The sequence below is a fragment of the Mastigoproctus giganteus genome, chromosome 4 (genome assembly GCF_048544385.1).
Source record: "Mastigoproctus giganteus isolate SK-2022 chromosome 4, ASM4854438v1, whole genome shotgun sequence".
In the NCBI taxonomy this organism is placed as follows: Eukaryota; Metazoa; Arthropoda; class Arachnida; order Uropygi; family Thelyphonidae; genus Mastigoproctus; species Mastigoproctus giganteus.
The window spans coordinates 95,073,850-95,093,071 of NC_143578.1; the positions used below are offsets into that span (position 1 = coordinate 95,073,850).

The 19,222-nt window shown below is 40.1% G+C and overlaps 1 protein-coding gene across 2 annotated transcripts in view; it reads left to right on the forward strand.

Moving 5' to 3' along the window:
• Positions 1-19,222, forward strand: part of LOC150086924 (F-BAR domain only protein 2) — a 726,598-nt gene that overhangs the window by 339,753 nt on the left and 367,623 nt on the right. For both annotated transcript variants that reach the window (XM_090372823.1, XM_090372824.1), the window contains one exon: positions 18,731-18,755. In XM_090372823.1, coding sequence (XP_090228949.1) covers positions 18,731-18,755 — 25 coding nt within the window. The remainder of the gene's footprint in view (positions 1-18,730; positions 18,756-19,222) is intronic.

The window sequence follows — 19,222 nt, forward strand, 5'->3', positions numbered from 1 at the left end:
TCTTCTCCTATTTAATAAATGCCTGTAGGAGTGCTGCTTCCCAAAAATCTGGAAGTCATCCCTACTTTGATTAAACCCCACAAGGCACCCACTGATCTACACTCATTCTATCCAGTTGCGTTACTTGCGAATCTGGATAATGGGTCCTTGAACACCTCATGGACCGAATTGCGTTACTGCTCCACACTCGGGGACTTCTATCTCCCTGCCAGTACGGTTTCACCCCTGGGAGATCTTGTGAGGAGGCCCTCTTCGACCTGGTACTGCATATTGAAAATCCGAGGTGAAGTTTGAACTTGCTGTTTCCATTGACTTTGAAGGGGCCTTCGACACTGTCTAGTGGGACAATTCTCTGGTGTGCCTGCATTCAGCCTCTTGCTCCTGGCTGCTGTACAGCCTCTTTGAGCTATTTCTCAGAGAGGGAAATAATCCTCAGATCTAAACATCACCAAATCTCCAGAAGCACCAACGAAGGGTGCCCTCAGGGTTCAGTCCTGGGGCCCCTTATATGGAATATAATACTACAGTATTATATTCCATATAAGGAATATAATACTGCAGAACTGGTTTTCACGCAACTTCAGTCAAAGTAAAGCTATTGAGGAAAATGCAAACTAGGTACTTACAAATTAACTCAGAATTAACCCCACAAAAACAAAGTTGATGCTCTTCAATAATGTGCTTCAGACAGCCATCAGGTAAAGATCTCTGGTGTGCAATACTGATTGTTACACAAACTAAAGTACTCGGCATAATCATTGACCATAAACTAAGTTTTCTACAACATCTAATCCATCTTAGTGAAAAGATCAAAAAAAAAAAGTGCAATAATCTGAATAACCAGAAGTCCCTACTTCTATACTACAAAGTAGTTTTCCTACCAATTGTGACCTATGCAGCTGGCCCCTGGTTCCATTGGGTAAATCTGATCAAGATGCACAACAAGTTGGGCTCCATCCAGTGATCAATGCTGCTGGCAATGTGCAGGGTCTGCAGAACTGTTTCAACCCCAGCCATCCAAGTCATTTTCGGAACCTTACCACTTGACCTATGTGTCACTTTCCTGGGAATAACATTCAGGATAAAGAAAAACATCCTTACAAAGTTCCTTGGCATTCAGCTCAACCCCAACATGGATCCCAAAGCCGAGACGTCAAGATGTTACACTGAGCTCCTAAACATCTGCCCAACCTGATGGTAACTTCCAGTCTTGGAGCAGTCACATGCAGATTCCTCCCAGATGTTACTTATCCTGCCTCCAAATCTGTGTAGAAATGGCTCATCCCCAGCACTAGAAACTTCATTCTTATTCACAGGCCATGGATCGATGAATGTAAAATTGTATCAACGGGCTTGCATTCACACTGACCTCTGCACCAATGATTCCAGTGAAACTTGGTGGCACATCCTCTTTGAATGTGCCCTCTGTGACCATCTCCGTCTACAGTTGGTCACCTGCATTCAAATTTTTGACGAGCACCTGGAGCTCCTATTACAGAAACCTGACAATTTCTCAGCATTGCAGGACTTTGCAACGAGGGCCTTCAAACATAGAAGAATGATGTACAGAACCCCATTGGTTGCCAATGAGGGCATGGCAGCGACTTGATAAGTTTTTTTTTTTTTTTTTTTTAAGTCTTAGTTAATGTTGATTTTGATAGCACCTTTTTTTTTTTTTTTTTAATTCTCCGGGATTCGTCCCCCACAGGAATCTGGTCACCTTTTGGAAACCTCAGGTGAGTCAGAGTCTTGTATTGAGATGGCATGAGCTATACCTGTAGGGACTGATCCACCTTCCCATAGTGTGGACAATTACCGAAAATTCATCTCTCCAGGTGGCTGATGCTTCTGCATAGTCAAGTGGCCAACACATAACAACAGAACATGCACACTGCTCACACAAACCTACACTACTCTCATATCTGGTTCTTTTACAATGGTACTGTTTTTCACAAAGATACGAGTTGAACAGACGTTCTGGGAGCTGCCCATTACAAAAACATTCCCACATGTCCGGGCTTACACCCCTTCTTCTGATCGGCTTTGATATTCTGGCTCTTCAAGTTGCCTGATATCATCTTAGTTATGCAGCTGGTAAGGATCTAGTCAGGTCTCTACTTTGCCGGGTTTTGTGGTGGCTTTGCCCTTAGCCTTCATGTAGCTGATTCCTTTATTCGGAAACTGGGATTGTGTTGGGGTACCTTATTATCTGGATAAACTGCTTCACTATGTGTCTGTGTGTGTGTGTGTGTGTGCAGCTTGTACCAATAGATAACATCCAATTGTGGATCTATTTCTAGTGTTTGCCAGTTGTGGGACTTCCAGATGGACTGTTGTACTTCTTGCTGCAGAAACTCCCAGTCTCTCATGTCTTTTTTGTGTTCTTGGTTTTCTTTCATTCTAGGTCTATCTAGGGTCATTATGGCAAACTTTGCTGCTCCACTGGTTACCCCATAACTCCTTGACTGCTTTCTGATCAGGGGGTCCGTTGCCCTCCTTCTCTTGTCAAACATTCCTGTAGAAGGTTCTCTGGTTGTTTTCATCAAATATCCAGTTCTCTGGTTTTCATTAAATATCCATATCTGTTTTCCTCTAGGCACTCCTCCTATAAATGAAAAAGGGCCTGTGGTACTGGATTCCATGACTAAAAGAAAATAACAATACAGTATACATCCAGCGACAAATTTTAATGACTAAAAATGGAGCTTTCAGGGTAAATGGACCCTTTCTTCAGCATTATAACATATACAGATTCCAACAGAATATGGACGTTAGAGATAAAAATTTAACAGATACAAGAGTTGTGCGTGCTCTGGTGCATACATGGCTACGTGATTGAGCATTCATATACTAGATTGGCATTCATTGTTGGTACACAGATGTGTGTGGGTTTGCTGCCAGCATTTGTTCAGCTTCAAGACAGTTGATTCCAAGATAGGGTATTGTCTTGTGCTCTTGCAGCGATTCAAGGTTCTTGAATTGCATGATATATTTAATGATTCTAGCCAAAGGTGGTGGCGGAAGTGCCTGGATTGCTCGATCACTTCGTAATCGCGTTTAGGGTTCAGGTCATGGTGGGTCGACCAGAAATGCTCCGCGATTGCAGAATTGGTCAGTGTCACCAAGGCGAATCGATCTGTCATGCTCTGCAAGGCGGTCTTGAAGGCATCTCGAGCTCTCCCCTATATAGCAACTGTCACAATCTTTGCACGTTATGCTGTATACCACTCCGCTATGCAAAAGAGGGGCGATTAGAGTTTTCACATTAGAAATCAGAAAACATAAGCTCCTACCAGGTAGTTGTATACATTTTATGTGGTATATACAGAGGATTTTCGAAATCTGGTCCGACGTGCCCGGACAGTAGGGAATATAGGTGGTAGGCATATTGTCAAGTGGGGACAATGGCCTCGGGCAGGTCGCAAGCTCTTGCGCTTGTACCAAGCACTTGTCTAATATATGGGGGTGGGTAACCACAATTGACCAGGTCAGTTTTTTACTCTGGAAATCTTGGTGCACCTAGCTTCCTCTGAGTTGGAATGGCTCCAAGCTCAGGAGAATAGAGTGCGGGCAGTGCTGTTTAGATGACAAGGGGAGTGGCTCAATCTGTAGTTAGTAAAGTGCCCACACCTCATTGGTTTATGATATACTGAGGTTTCCAGGCATGGGCCCACTTGCTTTAGTAGAACATCTAAAAATGGAAGAGACCCGTTCACTTCTAGTTCTAAAGTGAACTGGATGAATAGCAATAGAGAATTGAGGTATTCTAGTAGTGATGTCTCTGAACCACGTGGGGTGATGGTGAAGTTGTCATCGATGTATCTGCACCACATTGTAATAGGTACAGGCGGGCTCAGGAATATCTGTTCCTCTAATTCCACCATAGCGACATTGGCAACGACAGAGCTGAGAGGAGCATCCATAGCTGTACCGTCTACCTGCTTGTAAAGGGAATTGCCGAAGGTAATGATACTGCCTGAGAAGCATAGATTGAGGGCAGTATAGATGTTTTCTGTGGATAGCGATGTTCTGCTCAGTAGGTTTGAGTCATTCTCCAGAAGTCACTTGAATCGGTGCAGTTAACGGCCTGTTGGACTGGAATGGATGTAAACAGAGACACGACATCAAACAACGCCATAATCTCATTCTCAGGGATTGTAAGTTCTTTAATTAGGCAAATAATTTTTTTTTTTTTTTTTTTTTTTTTTTTTATGCAAACCCCAAACACGAGAGGTATTAGAACCTATAGTACTTAGTACCGTGCTTGGGTTGGAGGTTAAGAAGACGAAAGAAGATATTTGTTGACATTGGACTTGATCCTCTGTAGATTGTAATTTTCAGGAAATACGTATGAAGGAAGGTTGTTCCAGAAAATGGAAGTTGAATGAATTAATGAGGAAGATGAAAAGTTGGTCCTGTGAATTTGACGTTGGACAGTAAATGGATGTTGGCTGGTGGCGGAACGTGTTCGGACAGTTTTGCAAGAGAGATCGGGAATTACAGAAGCCAATTCAGAAGAACAGTGCCCATGGAAGTATCTGTAGAAGAGGCATGCAGCAGAAACAGTACGTCTATGAGACAGTGAGTGGAGAGACTCTGTTAGAGATGAATCATTAATTAACCTAACTGCCCTCTTCTGAATGAAATCAAGAAGCCTGAGAGAGGTTTTGGTGGCACCTCCCCAGATGTGGGAACAATATTCCATGGCAGGGCGGATTTGCGATTTATACAGAGTGAGCAACTGTTTGGAAGAAAAGTAACACTGAGAGCGAAAGAGAAAACCAAGTTTTTGAGATGCAGAGGAAGCAATATTTGTAATGTGCTTGTGCCAAGAGAGATTAGAAGTTAGGGTAATCCCCAAAAGAGATATATCATTTTGCCTAGAAATTGGAGTGTCACTAAAGATAAGCATAGGAGCAGAAGAATCCTTTTTGTGAGATATGAGACAAGACTGAGTTTAAGAAGGGTTGAAATCAACTACGTTGTCTTTGTCCCACTGGAGAATTACCTGGAGATCGGCATTTAAGGAATTGGCAGCAGATTTTTGAGAAGTTGAAGCTGATTGAACAGGGCAAGGTTTCTCAAAATGGAAAGTGGAATGCAATGTGCTATCATCGGCAAAGCTATGAATAGGATTTCCAGTCAATGGAAGAAGGTCATTAATATACAAAAGGAAAAGAGTGGGGGAAAGAACTGAACCTTGGGTGACACCAGCATTAGTGGAGAAGTTAGAAGACAGAGACCCATCTACCATCACCCTCAGTGAGCGATCAGGGAGAAAACTGGATAATCAATTACTAAAAACAGTTGGCAAACCATAAGATGGAAGCTTGTTTAGAAGACCTTTATGCCAAACACGATCAAAAGCCTTTGAGATGTCAAGAGCAACTACTTGTGTTTCACCGAACCTTAACATTGAATTAGTCCATAAATGGGTAACATAAGCCAGAATATCACCAGTGGATCGACACTGACGGAATCCATACTGGTGATCGTTGATCAGACAGAAGTTTCTAGGTAGTTTAAGAGTTGGCGGTTAATTGATTTCTCCATTACTTTAGAAAGAGTAGAAGTAATTGCAATGGGATGATAATTGGATTAGAGGGATTCGTCACCCTTTTTACGAATCGGCTGGATATGAGCAAATTTCCAAGCAGAAGGAAAAACACCTTTGGAATAAGAAAGTGAAAAAAGACGGCAAAGAATAGGAGTAAGTTCAGGAGCACAGGTTTTGAGAGCAAGTGGAGAAATACCATCAGGACCTGGAGCTTTCTTAGCATTGAGATTCATCAAAATCCTTCTGATATCCTTTTGACGGAAGACCACAGGAAGCATTGAATGGAGCGTGTTGGAATGGTGGGAGGTGTTTTACCAAGATCATTAATACATGAGCTGGAAGAAAAATGGGATACTAGCAGGTCAGCTTTATCCTTGGCTGAAGTGACAACGGAACCATCTGGTTTGGACAGAGGTGGGAGCAGAGATGGGCAAAAGTTGCGGCCAATAGCTTTGGCAAGAGATCAGAATGCTCGGCTACCATTAGGTCAAGAAGCAAGTTTTCTACTCTTAGCCTGTTCAAACTCTAGTTTGGACTGATTAATAACTGCTTTACAATTGTTGCGAGCTTTGGTGTAGGCAGAAAATGAAACTGAAGAATTAGAAACAAGCCAATTACGATATGCAATATTCTTCTCTTGAACAGCCTTAGCACATTTATTGGAAAACCAAGGTTTTCCAATAAATGTGCTTTCCAATAAAAAGTAGAGTGTGGGGATAAAGGATACCATTCCTGCAAGAATAATTTCACTGACATGATCTGAGCAAACGTTGACATCAGAAGTTTTGAAACAGTAATCCGACCAAGGAAAAGAAGAAAAGAAATCTCGCAGGTCATCCCATTTTGCATTCTTGTAATGCTAAACAACACGCGGTAGGGAATAGCCATGAGATAAAGGCTCCAATGGAGAAGAGACAATCACCAAGTTGTGATCTGAAGTGCCTAAAGGACCTCTCACTTCGACCGTGTACTTAGAAGGGTTGTTTATGAGAAAAAGATCAAGCGTGTTGGCTGTATGATTAGGATTCTCCGGTATTCTTGTAGGTAAATGAAAAATCTGTGCAAGGTCTTTAGTAATTGCAAAAGCCTCAGCATCTCGACCAGCTGGGTCAGTGTGACTAGAAAACGGAAGCCAGCTGGAGTTGTGAACATTAAAATCACCAAGGAAAATTACCTCACTGTTAGGAAAGTTGGACTGGAGGAAGTCGAGTTGCAAAGAGAGGAAGTCAAAAAGCTCCTAGTGATTAGTGGAGTTGGGAGAATGGTAGAGACAACAGATGAATTTTGCAATGAGGTAGAAAGAGTTTAAGCCAGAGAAGATCAAAGAGAGGAGATTCCAAATTGCCAAGTCTCTTACAGGGAATATCAGAACGGACATATGCACAAGTACCACCTTTGAGGCAAAAGGAATCATAGCGAATAATTTGGGCATCTGAGATGAGCAGTAGTTGAATCAACCGATAACTGAGATTCTGTCAGAAAAAGTACATGGGTTTGGCAAACTGCAGGTGGAAATGGATGTCGTTAAGATTAGAATTGAGACCACGTATATTTGTGAAATGAATTAGGAAGTGCTTGGGAGGTTTAGAGCTTTTTGCAGATAAGCTTGCACTATTAGTTTGACAATTCATGCACATTTGCATTCCATTCAATAGTAAGAAAAAGTGGGTGGGACATGCTGTATGAAGTAATGAAATTTTTGGATATGTCATACACATGGTAAGAATATGCCCAGATCCTTGACATAACGTGGCCTCGATCCCCGCATACACTACTCGGACTCCCTGCAGTCACTATCTGGCAGAGTAGAGGTAGCAAGATTATACACTAGCTGATCCGGAAGCCTCCTAGAGAGTTACCAATAGGTTTGGTCCGGTGTACTAATTAGCGGCCGGCCTGCGAACACCGTTTTAGAGCTGTACGTTCGAAATGTAAGGCATATTGGATCTCGCCATGATGTTCATCATAACCTCAAAAGTCATCAATCATACTGCATGATGGAAGAGATGGTGAAGAGTTGACCGGAACTTAGCTCTGGTGACTAAACATGGGTTCCACCACTTCAAGCCTCCAATAAGAAAAGTGGTGGTATTTCACCGGTTGATGACAGTCATCTACCACCTAGTATTGCCTGCTAACACAGATTCCTCCATGTGGTGTGGGTGCCATACCTCAACCCCTGCTTACATTGGTTCACACTTGGGTGGTCACCCACAGTGTGCATGTGCATGTGCATGGAGGTTATACCCAGAATTACTGACAGTCCCACCATCTTGAAGGTGCAAGCAGAGGATTTGACTGTCACAGACCATCCGGACTTCGCAGAAATTGGGTCCACTTGACTTGAGTGTCACCTGAATATCAGTTCCATCAGCGTTTTTGACTCCCAGGTAGCAAGTGCAGCTTGTCTGGCATATCTGAGAGAATGTCTGTGACAATTCTCTCAGATATACCGGAATTCCTCGCTGTTGGTGACAGTGTGGACTGTATTTCCCAGCATGTAAGGACTCGCACGATGTACTTGGACAGCTCATATGTGGGTGCGGTTGAGTGCAGCAGGACCCAATAGGCCGGAGAGGATTGCTTGGCTTGTGAACCTTAGGTAGGCCATCAAACTGCAGAAGTTGACAGCACGTGGCATGCAATAGCCACTGAGTCAATGCAGGAATCTTCCCATGTGTAGACTAGTTTGATGACGTTTCACTCAAAGCATCCCAATACCTCGATAGGTGGATCATTCGCAGGTTCATAAACATTGCGTGTAAACAAAGCTAGGCACACTGAGATTTCCAGAATGTGGTTACCCAACCCATATATTAGACAAGTGCTTCCTCCTACAAGCGCAAAAGCTTGCGACCCGCCAGAGGCTGTCATCACCACACAACAATATGCCTACCTCCTATATTCCCTGCGATCCAGGCACATCAGACCAGATTTCGAAAATCCTCTTTTATACTGCATAAAATGCATACAACTACTTGGTGGGAGCTTACGTTCTCTGATTTCTAATGTGAAAACTCCAGTCACCCCTCTTATGAGTGGTATATTACATAACTTGCAAAGATTGTGGCTGTTGCTATATAGGGGAGAGCTCGAGACAACTTCAAGAGTGCCTTGCAGAGCATGACAGATCAATTCGCCTTTGTGATACTGACCACTCCGCAATCGCGGAGCATTTCTGGTCGCCCTACCATGACCTTAAACCGAAACGCAATTACTAAGTGATTACCCAATCCAGGCACTTCTGCCACCACCTTTGGCTATAATCATTAAACATATTATGCAATTCAAGGACCTTGAATTGCTATATGGGCATGAGACTACACCCTATCTTGGAATCAACTGTCTTGAATCTTGACAAACACTGGCAGCAAACCCACACATGTCTGTGCACCAACAGTGAACGCCAATCTAGTATATGAATGCTCAATCACACAGCCATGTATGCACCAGAGCACGTAGACAAGCCTGCAAGAGTAGCTCATGGTGGTTTGTCAGTGGTATACAGGAATTTTTCTAGCAGGGATAAGGAGGTGATTATCCCCTTGTATAAACCTCACCTTTGCCAGCTTTCACCTCTGCCGGCTACTATTAGTCTTTTAGTCTGTGAATTCCCCCAAGCTAGCAGTTTTCCGACCCACCTAACACTGCCTCGATAGCATTAACGAATATTCTTGCACCCTTTCTATTTAAGTGTATCCCATTCCTGTAGAAGCAGTCTCTCCTGCTAACAAGCACAGGCCATGCTGTGAAAAATTCTACTCCATGAGCCTAGTACAATCTCTCTTGGGCTTTTTTGATTGACAAGGCTCTCATTATATACTCTCTCCTATCGTGTCTGGGCAGAACTGCAGACACTTTCAAATTTAACTGTAACTCATGATTTTTTTTCAATATTGACCTGTATATGTTAAGTACATCTGCAGATCTCTTACTCTTAAGGTCATTAGTGCAAACATGTACAACAATATCACCTTTTGTGCCTTTAAATGATGATATCTGCTCTACAAAGTCATCACCCTTTGCCCCCGGCAGACATACCCTGGTCCTGTTTCACCTGTTTTCACCTATCCTTTTTTGCATAATATATTCCTCTTCTCCCTGACAATAGAATCACCGACAATAACTAGCTCCTGTGGGACCAGCACATTCTGCCTTGGAAATTGCCGCTGTTTTGCCTGATGCACTGGAGTGAGCTCTGGCATTGAGTTGGGCAGCTGAGAGTTTAATGGGCCACTTATATTAATTTTTTTGAGGGCATCTACCCTACACCTCAAACTCTCATAGATGCCCATCAGAACGCTGAGTTGTCACCTAATTCCTTGACACCTAGCACACACACATCCTCCTTGGCTAGATCCTGTCCTGTTCCAGTAAGATCCTCATTTCATTAACACTTCAGATGACTTTTTTTTTTAGACTCTGATGCATTGGAGAATTACCCCCTTCAGTTCTCTCCTGAGCCACAGCACTCCCGTTACTTTGTGCTCATTGCTTTGCTACTCTAGTCTGGGTCATGATTCCATTTAAGTACAATTTAATTAACAATGAAATTTAATAAGATTAATAAATTTTATTGATTAATTGATCTTCTCTGTGTGCCATATCCTAATGGAGGTTGGCAACCATCATGGCAAATGCTTCTCTGTCTCTGGTGTTCAGTCCAATCCTTAATGTCATTAAATCACGATGTATGTCTTCTTGTTGTAGTTTTTCAGTCCAATTCTTAATGTTATCAAATCACGATGTATGTCTTCTTGTAGTTTTCTTGCCATGGTGATTGTTCTAGGGATATAGTAATGCAGTAGTTTCCCTACTGGGTTTCTGCATCGCAGTGCTGTTGTGACATAATATATCACTAAGCTGTCAGAACAGTGACTGTTCAGATAGCTTCTATCCCCATTTATTGCCTGTACTGTAGGAGCTACTGCCCTTGCCCTGAGGTGTTATTTAGAGCACCTTTTCCTAGGTATGTTGCCTTACTGGACTAAAGAGTCAAACTGATCCTGGTTTGAATAGGAGTTTCCTTCTCCTAGTCTGGCTTCTATCTCACAAAGACCCGTCTGGTTTGGGTGACCTACTAGTAGCACTACTACTAGTAGGTCTACTAGTAGTACTACTAGTTTTACCTACTAGTAGCCATGCTACTGCCGGCATGGCTCTCGAGGTTGTCAGAGCATACAAGCCCCATTACCACAACAAGGTGAAAATACCATCATAATACAGTGCTCTGTATTACGTTATCTAGTTTTACATTATTCCTTACGCTATCAAGTTTGGGATATAAGTTGTGTTATTCTGTATCGATCTAATATACTATAACAATGGCCAATGCCAAAAAAGTACTGAAACAACAACAGTCTGGAGAAGTGGCATATAGTTCTCATATCTGTGATTTATAGTTACTTTTCTGTAGTCTGGTTTTAGGTAATCTGTACTTTGTACTAAATTAGTGGCCTTGAAATCCTTGGCTTTGTCCACCCTGAGCTTTAGTATTACAGGTCAGCATCTGGGATTCCCCCCAACTCTGTGTCCAGCCTGAGGTGAACATAGTATGTTTGTAATGTGGTACCAGTGATTTCTGAAAAACTGCACTTAGTGGCATTGTGAAGATACAAGACTGCAAAGCCAGATGAGTGTGAGTTATGTGTTAGTATGTGTTGTTCATCTTGGCCACTTATCTACTGGGAGGCACAATCACTAAGGAAGGCAGCTCCCAGCATCTGTCCATAGCACAAGGAGCCATATTAGAACAGTAGAGGAACATTTATGATGCTGGCTCTACTCTGGACAAGAGTAGAGGTAACCTAAAGAGGGGAGTAAAACACATAGGATAGAGAAGAACAGGTATGGTGGGGGTATGATGATGACAGAGAAAATATACCCCCCCAGAGAATGTGGAAAGTAAACCTGAAGTAGGTGGGAGCCTTGAGGAAGAGTGGGATAGGGTGCAATCATTGAATGCCACATAGGAAGGGCCCAGTAAAACCAAAAAAAAAAAATGGGTGTTACTTTTCTACCAAACAACTGTAACTCTGTACAAATTTCAAATCTGCCCTACCAGGAATATTGTTCCAACATCTAGGGCAGTTTCCCTGAAATATTTCTGAGGCTTCTAGATTCCATTCAAAAGAGGGTGGTTAGGCCAATTAATGACTCATCTCTAAGAAAGTCTCTGTACTCTGTCTCATAAACATTCTGTTTCTGATGCATGCTTTTCTATAGATACTTCCATGGGCACTGTTCTTCTGAATTGCCTTCTATAATTCCTGCTCTCTTTCAAACCAGTCCGAACATGTGCTGCAACCAGCTAATATCCTTTTAATGTCCAACTTTCAACTCACAGAATAAACTTACTTCTTCCTCATTTAGTCATTCAACTTCCGTTTTCTCGACAACCTCACTCCGTGTGTATTTCTTGAAAATTACGATCCATGGAAATTCAAGTCTAATGTCAACAAGTACCTTCTTTCATCTTTTCAGCCTTCAACCCATGTACTGTTCTAAGTACTATGGGTTCTAATACCTCTTGTGCTTGAGGTTCTCATTAAATAAATAAAGCACCTTCTGTAACATACCATTAATAGAAAATCATCAGGAAATTTATCTTACCATGAAAACATTCTACACCATCACACTGGCATGGTATTCCCTTGTCTCACAGTTGGGTTGGCATGTTCCCTTTATGAAAACAATCTCCAGTTTGATTCCATGCTGAAGTTCTTCTGTCTACTTGAAAGCAGCTTGTCTTTTGAAATTCATTGATCCACTGGCTGATTCCTCCAAAAATAACCGATTATACCTATTTCAGTGAGTTAATGTGGCAGGTCTTCTGTAGATCCCTGTTGATGCACAATTTTATATGCAGCAGGTCCTTGTTATAATGCAGTTTGCTTTATGCTGATTCACTATATATGCTGTTCTTATATTATAACCTGTATCTGACTATAATGCTCTTTTACTGATTGCATTTTTGGCATATTTAATGAAATTGTTTGATTTGATGGAGTCAATAGCTTGAAAATTAATAGCAAAACAGTATTAAAACGTTTCCCACGCCGACTCGAGAAATTTTCCCACGCTCAGTGAAATTTTATCGCACGCTAATCTAATTGTAGTACAGTGACTTCTTACGTAGTTCCGAGATCAAAATTTTAAAAAACGATCAAGTATATTGCTTGTAATATTTGCATTTTATGCATTTATCTGAAGTCTAGTCATCACTCAGTACAGTATTAGATATCGTGCGTAAGTGTCAGTTTACTTGAACATTGTATCATAATTAATGCAACCAACGCAGTTACATTTTCGAAGAGTTAATAATGGTGGATAAGAATGAAAAAGCAACAATGTCTGGATGCAGTACAAAGACTATAAATGTAAGAAAAAGACAGAATTTGAAAATTAAATTAGGCATTTTGAAGCGAATCGATTCTGGTCAATGACAAGCGGATGTATGCCATAATTTAGGACTGGCAAGTTTAACTGTAAGAACAATTATAAAAAATAAAGAATTAATTTTAGCAGCGGGAAAGACAGCTGTTCCACTGCAAGCAACTAGGGCTAGGCTGGCTAGTAGGATTGAAATGGAAAGACTAACTAATTTTATTGAAAGTAATATCCAAAGCAGAATGCAGTTAAGTTAAATATTAAAAAAAAAAAATTAAAAAGAGAGAGAGAGAGAGAGAGAGAGAGAGAGAGAGAGAGAGAGAGAGAGAGAGATTAGCCTATATGATGATCTGAAGGAACTTCACCTAAAAAAAAAAAAAAAATGTGGAACCATTTAAAACTATTAAGGGCTGGTTGAATAGATTTAAAATCCAGGTAGAAGCCACAAGTGCAGATCAAGGACCCAAAACTTTCAAAAAAGAACTATTGAAGAGGTGTATTATGTGTTATACTTCTCAACAAGTTTTTAACATAGATGAAGCAGGAATTTTTTGGAAATGAATGCCTAAAAGAAGTTTCCTATTGAAAGAACAAAAAAACATGCCAGGTTTCAAAGCGGTGAAGGATCGGTTGACTTTATTGTTGGGTGGTAACGCTGCGGGGGATTTAAAATTAAAACCCCTTGTAGTTTACTAGAAAGAGGGCCAAAGTACAACCCAAAATCGACATATTTTACATGATTAAATTCATCAATTAAATTAAATTAATTAAAATCAATTTAGATCAATTAAATTCATGATTTTAATTGGAATTTTAAGTTTAATTTTGATACGTAAGTAGTTACCACATAATTATATGCGTATGTAATGCAAAATATTTTATATGTACAAGTATTTGAATATTAAATATTTTGACCAACATTTTTGCATCTTTTCACTACCGTTTATTATTGATTAGGAAATATCCTATGGCACCGACGGCAACTCACAAATACATATGTTACCTTATGGGAATGCGGCGCTCACTTAGTACTGTGTTTTTCTGGAATGAATTATCAGCGTTAAGCGGGAGTCACCTGTATATAGTATGGGTATTTATAACTAATTCTTTTTTGGAAAATTAAATGCACAGGGCATAATCCTTATGGGTTTTGATAATTAACTATATAGTATCGGTGTAAACACACCATAGTTAACCCATATATTTGAACTACGTATGTAGTGTAGAGGGCATCATTTTAATTGTATCTCATAATGTGGTTGCCTTCACAACGAGATAGCTACTATTGCATTACTTCAAATAAATAACACTTCTCTGAGTAGAGAAGACTACTGTTATTTATTTTCAGCAGTACCACCACCCAGACGATCGTTTCGAAGCTGTTCGGCTTCATCATCAGTGGATGGGCAGGTACCCAGGTAATACAACAAGCCATCACTTTAATATTAAAGTCTCCCATGATGGGAGACTTTAATATTAACATACTTCAAAGCTCTTCCTCTCAAGTGCAAGACCTCCTAGATGTCATTTCTTCCAATGGTTTTTCTCTTCTGACTGACGGAATTATCCCGACTAGAATGGGAGAGTCCCACAATTCCCTTCTTGACTTCGCAATTGGGGAATGCTCACTAACCTATGCAGTACTGGATGCAACCATTTCTGATCATCGTCCCATCTTAATGGTAATTGAAAATGAAGAAATTGTGGAAGAGATCATGCACAATTACAGATCTGTGACTCCAGGCTCTCTCAATCAGCTCTGTTATGATCTCCAGCAGTCTTCGTGGGATGGGGTGATTAGCACAGATGATCCTGAAATTGCGACGAACGTCTTCTTTGAGCATATCCTAAATAGTTACGAAAAATGCGCGTCATACATCAGGATCCCAGGGATTAAAAAGACCACTAGGCCAAGACGGAAATTATGCCCATTTATGTCAAACAAAATTTGTAACATGCTAAAGAAAAGGGACAAACTTGCAAGAATTGCTAGAGAAACAGGAAAGGAGGCGGATAAAAACAAATACACAACGTACAGAAACAAAGTCACCGACACTATTAGGTCGGAGAAAAGGAATTATTATAGTTCCCAACTTAAAGGCGTCATTACAAGCAAGGAAAAGTGGACAGTCTTGGACAAGCTACTACCTGGAAGGAAAACGAAATCACAGAGCTACGTTGGAGATGTAGTTGAGAACGAGGTACTCATTTCGGATGACCACGAAAAAGCCGCAGCCTTCCGTAATCACTTTATCTCAAGTGTGAATAACCTTTTTAAAGACGAAATTGACTCTAGAGATAATGCAACGAGTGAATCTGTCAAGCACTCAATGAGGAGCTCTTTTTTCCTCGCTCCGCTCTCAGATCAAGATATTTTAGAAGCAGGACATCAACTAAAAGAAAAGGGAGCCCCTGGCTTTGATGAAATATCTCCTGCTCTGCTGAAAAAGGTCCTTAACTCAATTCTAACACCACTGAAGTATATTTACAATCTTTCCTTTCAATCTGGTAAATTCCCGTCTCAATTCAAAAAAGCAGTCATTGTTCCTGTTCCTAAGGGAAAAAATTGTAACTCTATCACAAATTTTCGTCCAATAGCTCTTCTCTCAGTTTTTGCAAAATTATTCGAAAAAATTCTTCACGGCAGACTCATGGGCTTCCTGGAAGTCAATCAGCTTATCCATCAACAACAGTATGCTTATCGTTCAAAAAGATCAACTGACCTGGCAATTGTTGACTTCTGCTCTAGGATCACGGACTGTCTTGAAAAGGGTCACTATGCAATAGCACTGTTTCTAGACCTATCAAAAGCTTTGACTGCATAAATCACAATATCCTACTCAACAAGCTCAACAATCTTGGCTTGAGAGGAAAAATTAACCTTCTCATTGAAGACTACCTTACTGATAGGCCATTTGTCGTCAAAACAAACCAGTCCTTTTCAGACATTTCTTATTTCTCCAGGGGAGTACCTCAAGGCTCACTTCTCGGACCTATCCTATTTGTTCTTTACATTAATGAATTTCTCTCTCATCTTCCATCTTCCCACCTAGTAGCGTATGCCGATGACATCTCTATTCTAATCACTGATAAAGACCCTAACCAACTTCAATGCAAGATCTCTGCCCTGCTCTCTGAAATGCATAGTTGGCTTCAAAAGAATCAGCTGATACTAAACCCAGAAAAATCCAAATATATGGTGTTTAGGACGAAAAATAAACCATTAAATATTGATTTCGAAATAACATACAAAGGAAAACAACTGGAAAGGGTGAATGATACCAAGTTTCTAGGAATCTGGCTAGATGACAAGCTGAGTTGGGATAAACAAATGATCACCTTACGAAAGAAGACTTCGTCACTAGCAGGAATACTCGCCCGAGCCTCTGCCTGGGTACCTCCTTCCCTTCTCAGACTAGTATTCCTTTCCTTAATACAGCCTCACTTCACATATGGAATCATCTCATGGGGTACGACCAGTCAACATAACCTTAGGAGAATCAATTCAATCGTCAATCGATGTGTTCGTTCAATTTTGGGCCTTCCCTGGAATGCATCGGTGACTTCGAGATATAAGGAAGCGAGACTCTTAAGCATCTACCAACTGATACAAAAAGCTGAGGCGGTTTTTGTCTACAATGCTTTGAAAACACCAAACTTTCCTCCTCTCTTTAGATCCTTTTTTATAACAATAGAAGAAGAAGGAATAAGATATAATTTAAGAAACGAAGCGAACCTGAAGGTTCCGCTTTTTAGAAAAGCCATAGGTCAAAAAAATATAAAATACAGAGGCGCAAAAACCTGGAATAATCTTCCTGAAAATATCAAAAATGCCATTTCACTAAACAGGTTCAAGAAGCTCCTAACTGAACACATCACCAGGAATGTCTGATATAAATCACCTTCCACTGAACTTTCCACAATGCATACCAGCTTGGAAACTATGTAAACAAGTTGAAAGAATAGCTATCAAAAAGCTTGTAACTCTATACGCAATTATTTCATAATTTTTTTCTTTCATACTTGTTATTGTAAAAGTACTCACAATGTAATTATAAGTACTGTTGTTAACCACGCGACATGTGTGGTTGGTTTACGAAGTCTCTGTAATGGAATGTAGAAACATGTCCGATTCATGATGTATCTGTTTTTATTGTTATCTTTTTCAAAGGGAACACCCCCTAAAAAGCCTCTGGCTTATGTGTTCTCCCTCCCTTCTTGCTGTTAACTCCCAACAATTGTAACACAAAATAGGGATAAATAAATAAATTATCACAGTTGCGAAGTTATATCCACATTATGAGAGATGCCAAAAGGGTGTGGTGGTAATGTATTTGGAAAATTAAATGCACAGGGCATAATCCTTATGGGTTTTGATAATTAACTATATAGTATTGGTGTAGCCGATACTATATAGTTAATTATCTTACTATATAGTTATAGTTAACTATAACTATATAGTAAGATAATTAAAGGTCTCCAAATTCATTTCTCACCAAATAATTGAAGTATTCGTGTGGGACTGCTTTTAGTCTAACTGCCAATTAGTTTTGAATGTTTTCAGAAGACTGCAACACAGTGCAGTATGTCACATTGATTGCAGTGCCCCAAACAGTATGCTATGTTTATAATACTTGAAATGTCATCCTTCACTTATCAAGAAGGCACACACAAAAAAGACAGTCGTGTCAACTTGTGTGAAGCAGTGCAGTGCTCACTTGAGCTGCTGCAGTGAATGGATCTTTCTCTTCCTCAATTGTCACGATTGATTAGACTGATTCCACTCTTCAATCCAAAAACGAAACGTCAGTGTGCTGAATGGAAGTACACTGATCCACCTCCACCCAAAACGTTTTGTGTTTCTATATGCAGAAAAAAAATAAAAAAAAAAATTCTGGTTGCTGTTTTCTGGGATAATGATGGAATAATCATCACACATTGTGTATCCAAGGACAGGACAGTGACAAGAAACTCGTTAAGTATTTCTGAAGAAAAAATTCCTGCCAGCACTTAAGAAAAAATGCCCACACAGACTGAATCACGTTCATTTCTATCAGAACAGTGCTCCACCCTATTATTTTGGAAATGTACAAAATTTTTTTAGAGAAAACATTCAGGTTATCCCACGTCATCCAGCTTGCCTGACCTTGAATGTAATGAATTTTGGTTGTTCCCAACGATGTAGGATGCTCTTTGTGGCAGAAGGTTTCCTAGCTGACAACAGTTGCTTCTGCCATTTACTATTAGGCCAAACATACCTCCAAGGATAGCTTTGCTGCGGCCTTCACAGCTTGGAAGAACAGGTGTAGAAAATGTATGCAGCTTCTAGGAGACTATGTTCAAAAGTGAAGTAAGTGGTGTCTCTGTATTTTGTGCACTTTATGAGAAATAAATTTATAGACCTTATAACTTGAAAGCACCTTGTATAGTTGAGGATTTAGATATTAATTCAGTTTATGGGTACCTGTATTATAAAACCAAATTTTATGTGGTTTTGTGCATGCTGCATGCAGGCATATGCACACATGCATGCACGCACACTTGGAAGGGGGAGGGTGTAGTGTAATTTTTCTGTAAAATTCTGATTAAGGTGAAACTGATTTTTGGCTTAACAGTTTGTGAATACATGATGTATTAGTAGTGCATGACTACGAAACAACATGTGCTATTCTGTTCTTTCACTGGTTGTTATTTCTGTATAAATAACAGACTCAAAATTATAAATCTGAATTTTTGCTGGAGAAGTTTTCACTTTAATAACCATCTTTTTTCCTCTATTTTCAGAGAATCACAAGAAGAAAATCAAGTAGTAAGTATTATTTGAAAATTATCTTTTGATGTTATTCCATTATACAGGCCTGCCAAATGAAACTTGTGCAATGGGGTTCCTATTTTAATACAATAGAGCGTCGAAAATCAAAACGTCAATAATTCAAAATGTCAATAATCCGAACAAGCCTGCATTTATTTTATTTTTATTATTATTATTTTTTGTGCCAGTGCCATAAAATAATTACAGTAAGTGCTGATTATTGGGATCACGTTTGCGAATTGTATTGTTGGTTCTACTAAATGGCAATTCTAATGAGCGAAAATCGGAGAAATATTATACACAGGCTATAAAAATGAAGATACAAAGCATGAATTTACACCTTTTTTCTTCTTGCCAATTAACAAAATTAAATGTTACCTGAAAACTCGGAAGAATGTTATCCACAGGTTAGCAAAAGAAAAAAATTTTTTACCCTTACGTACAAGTTTAATTATTATACATAC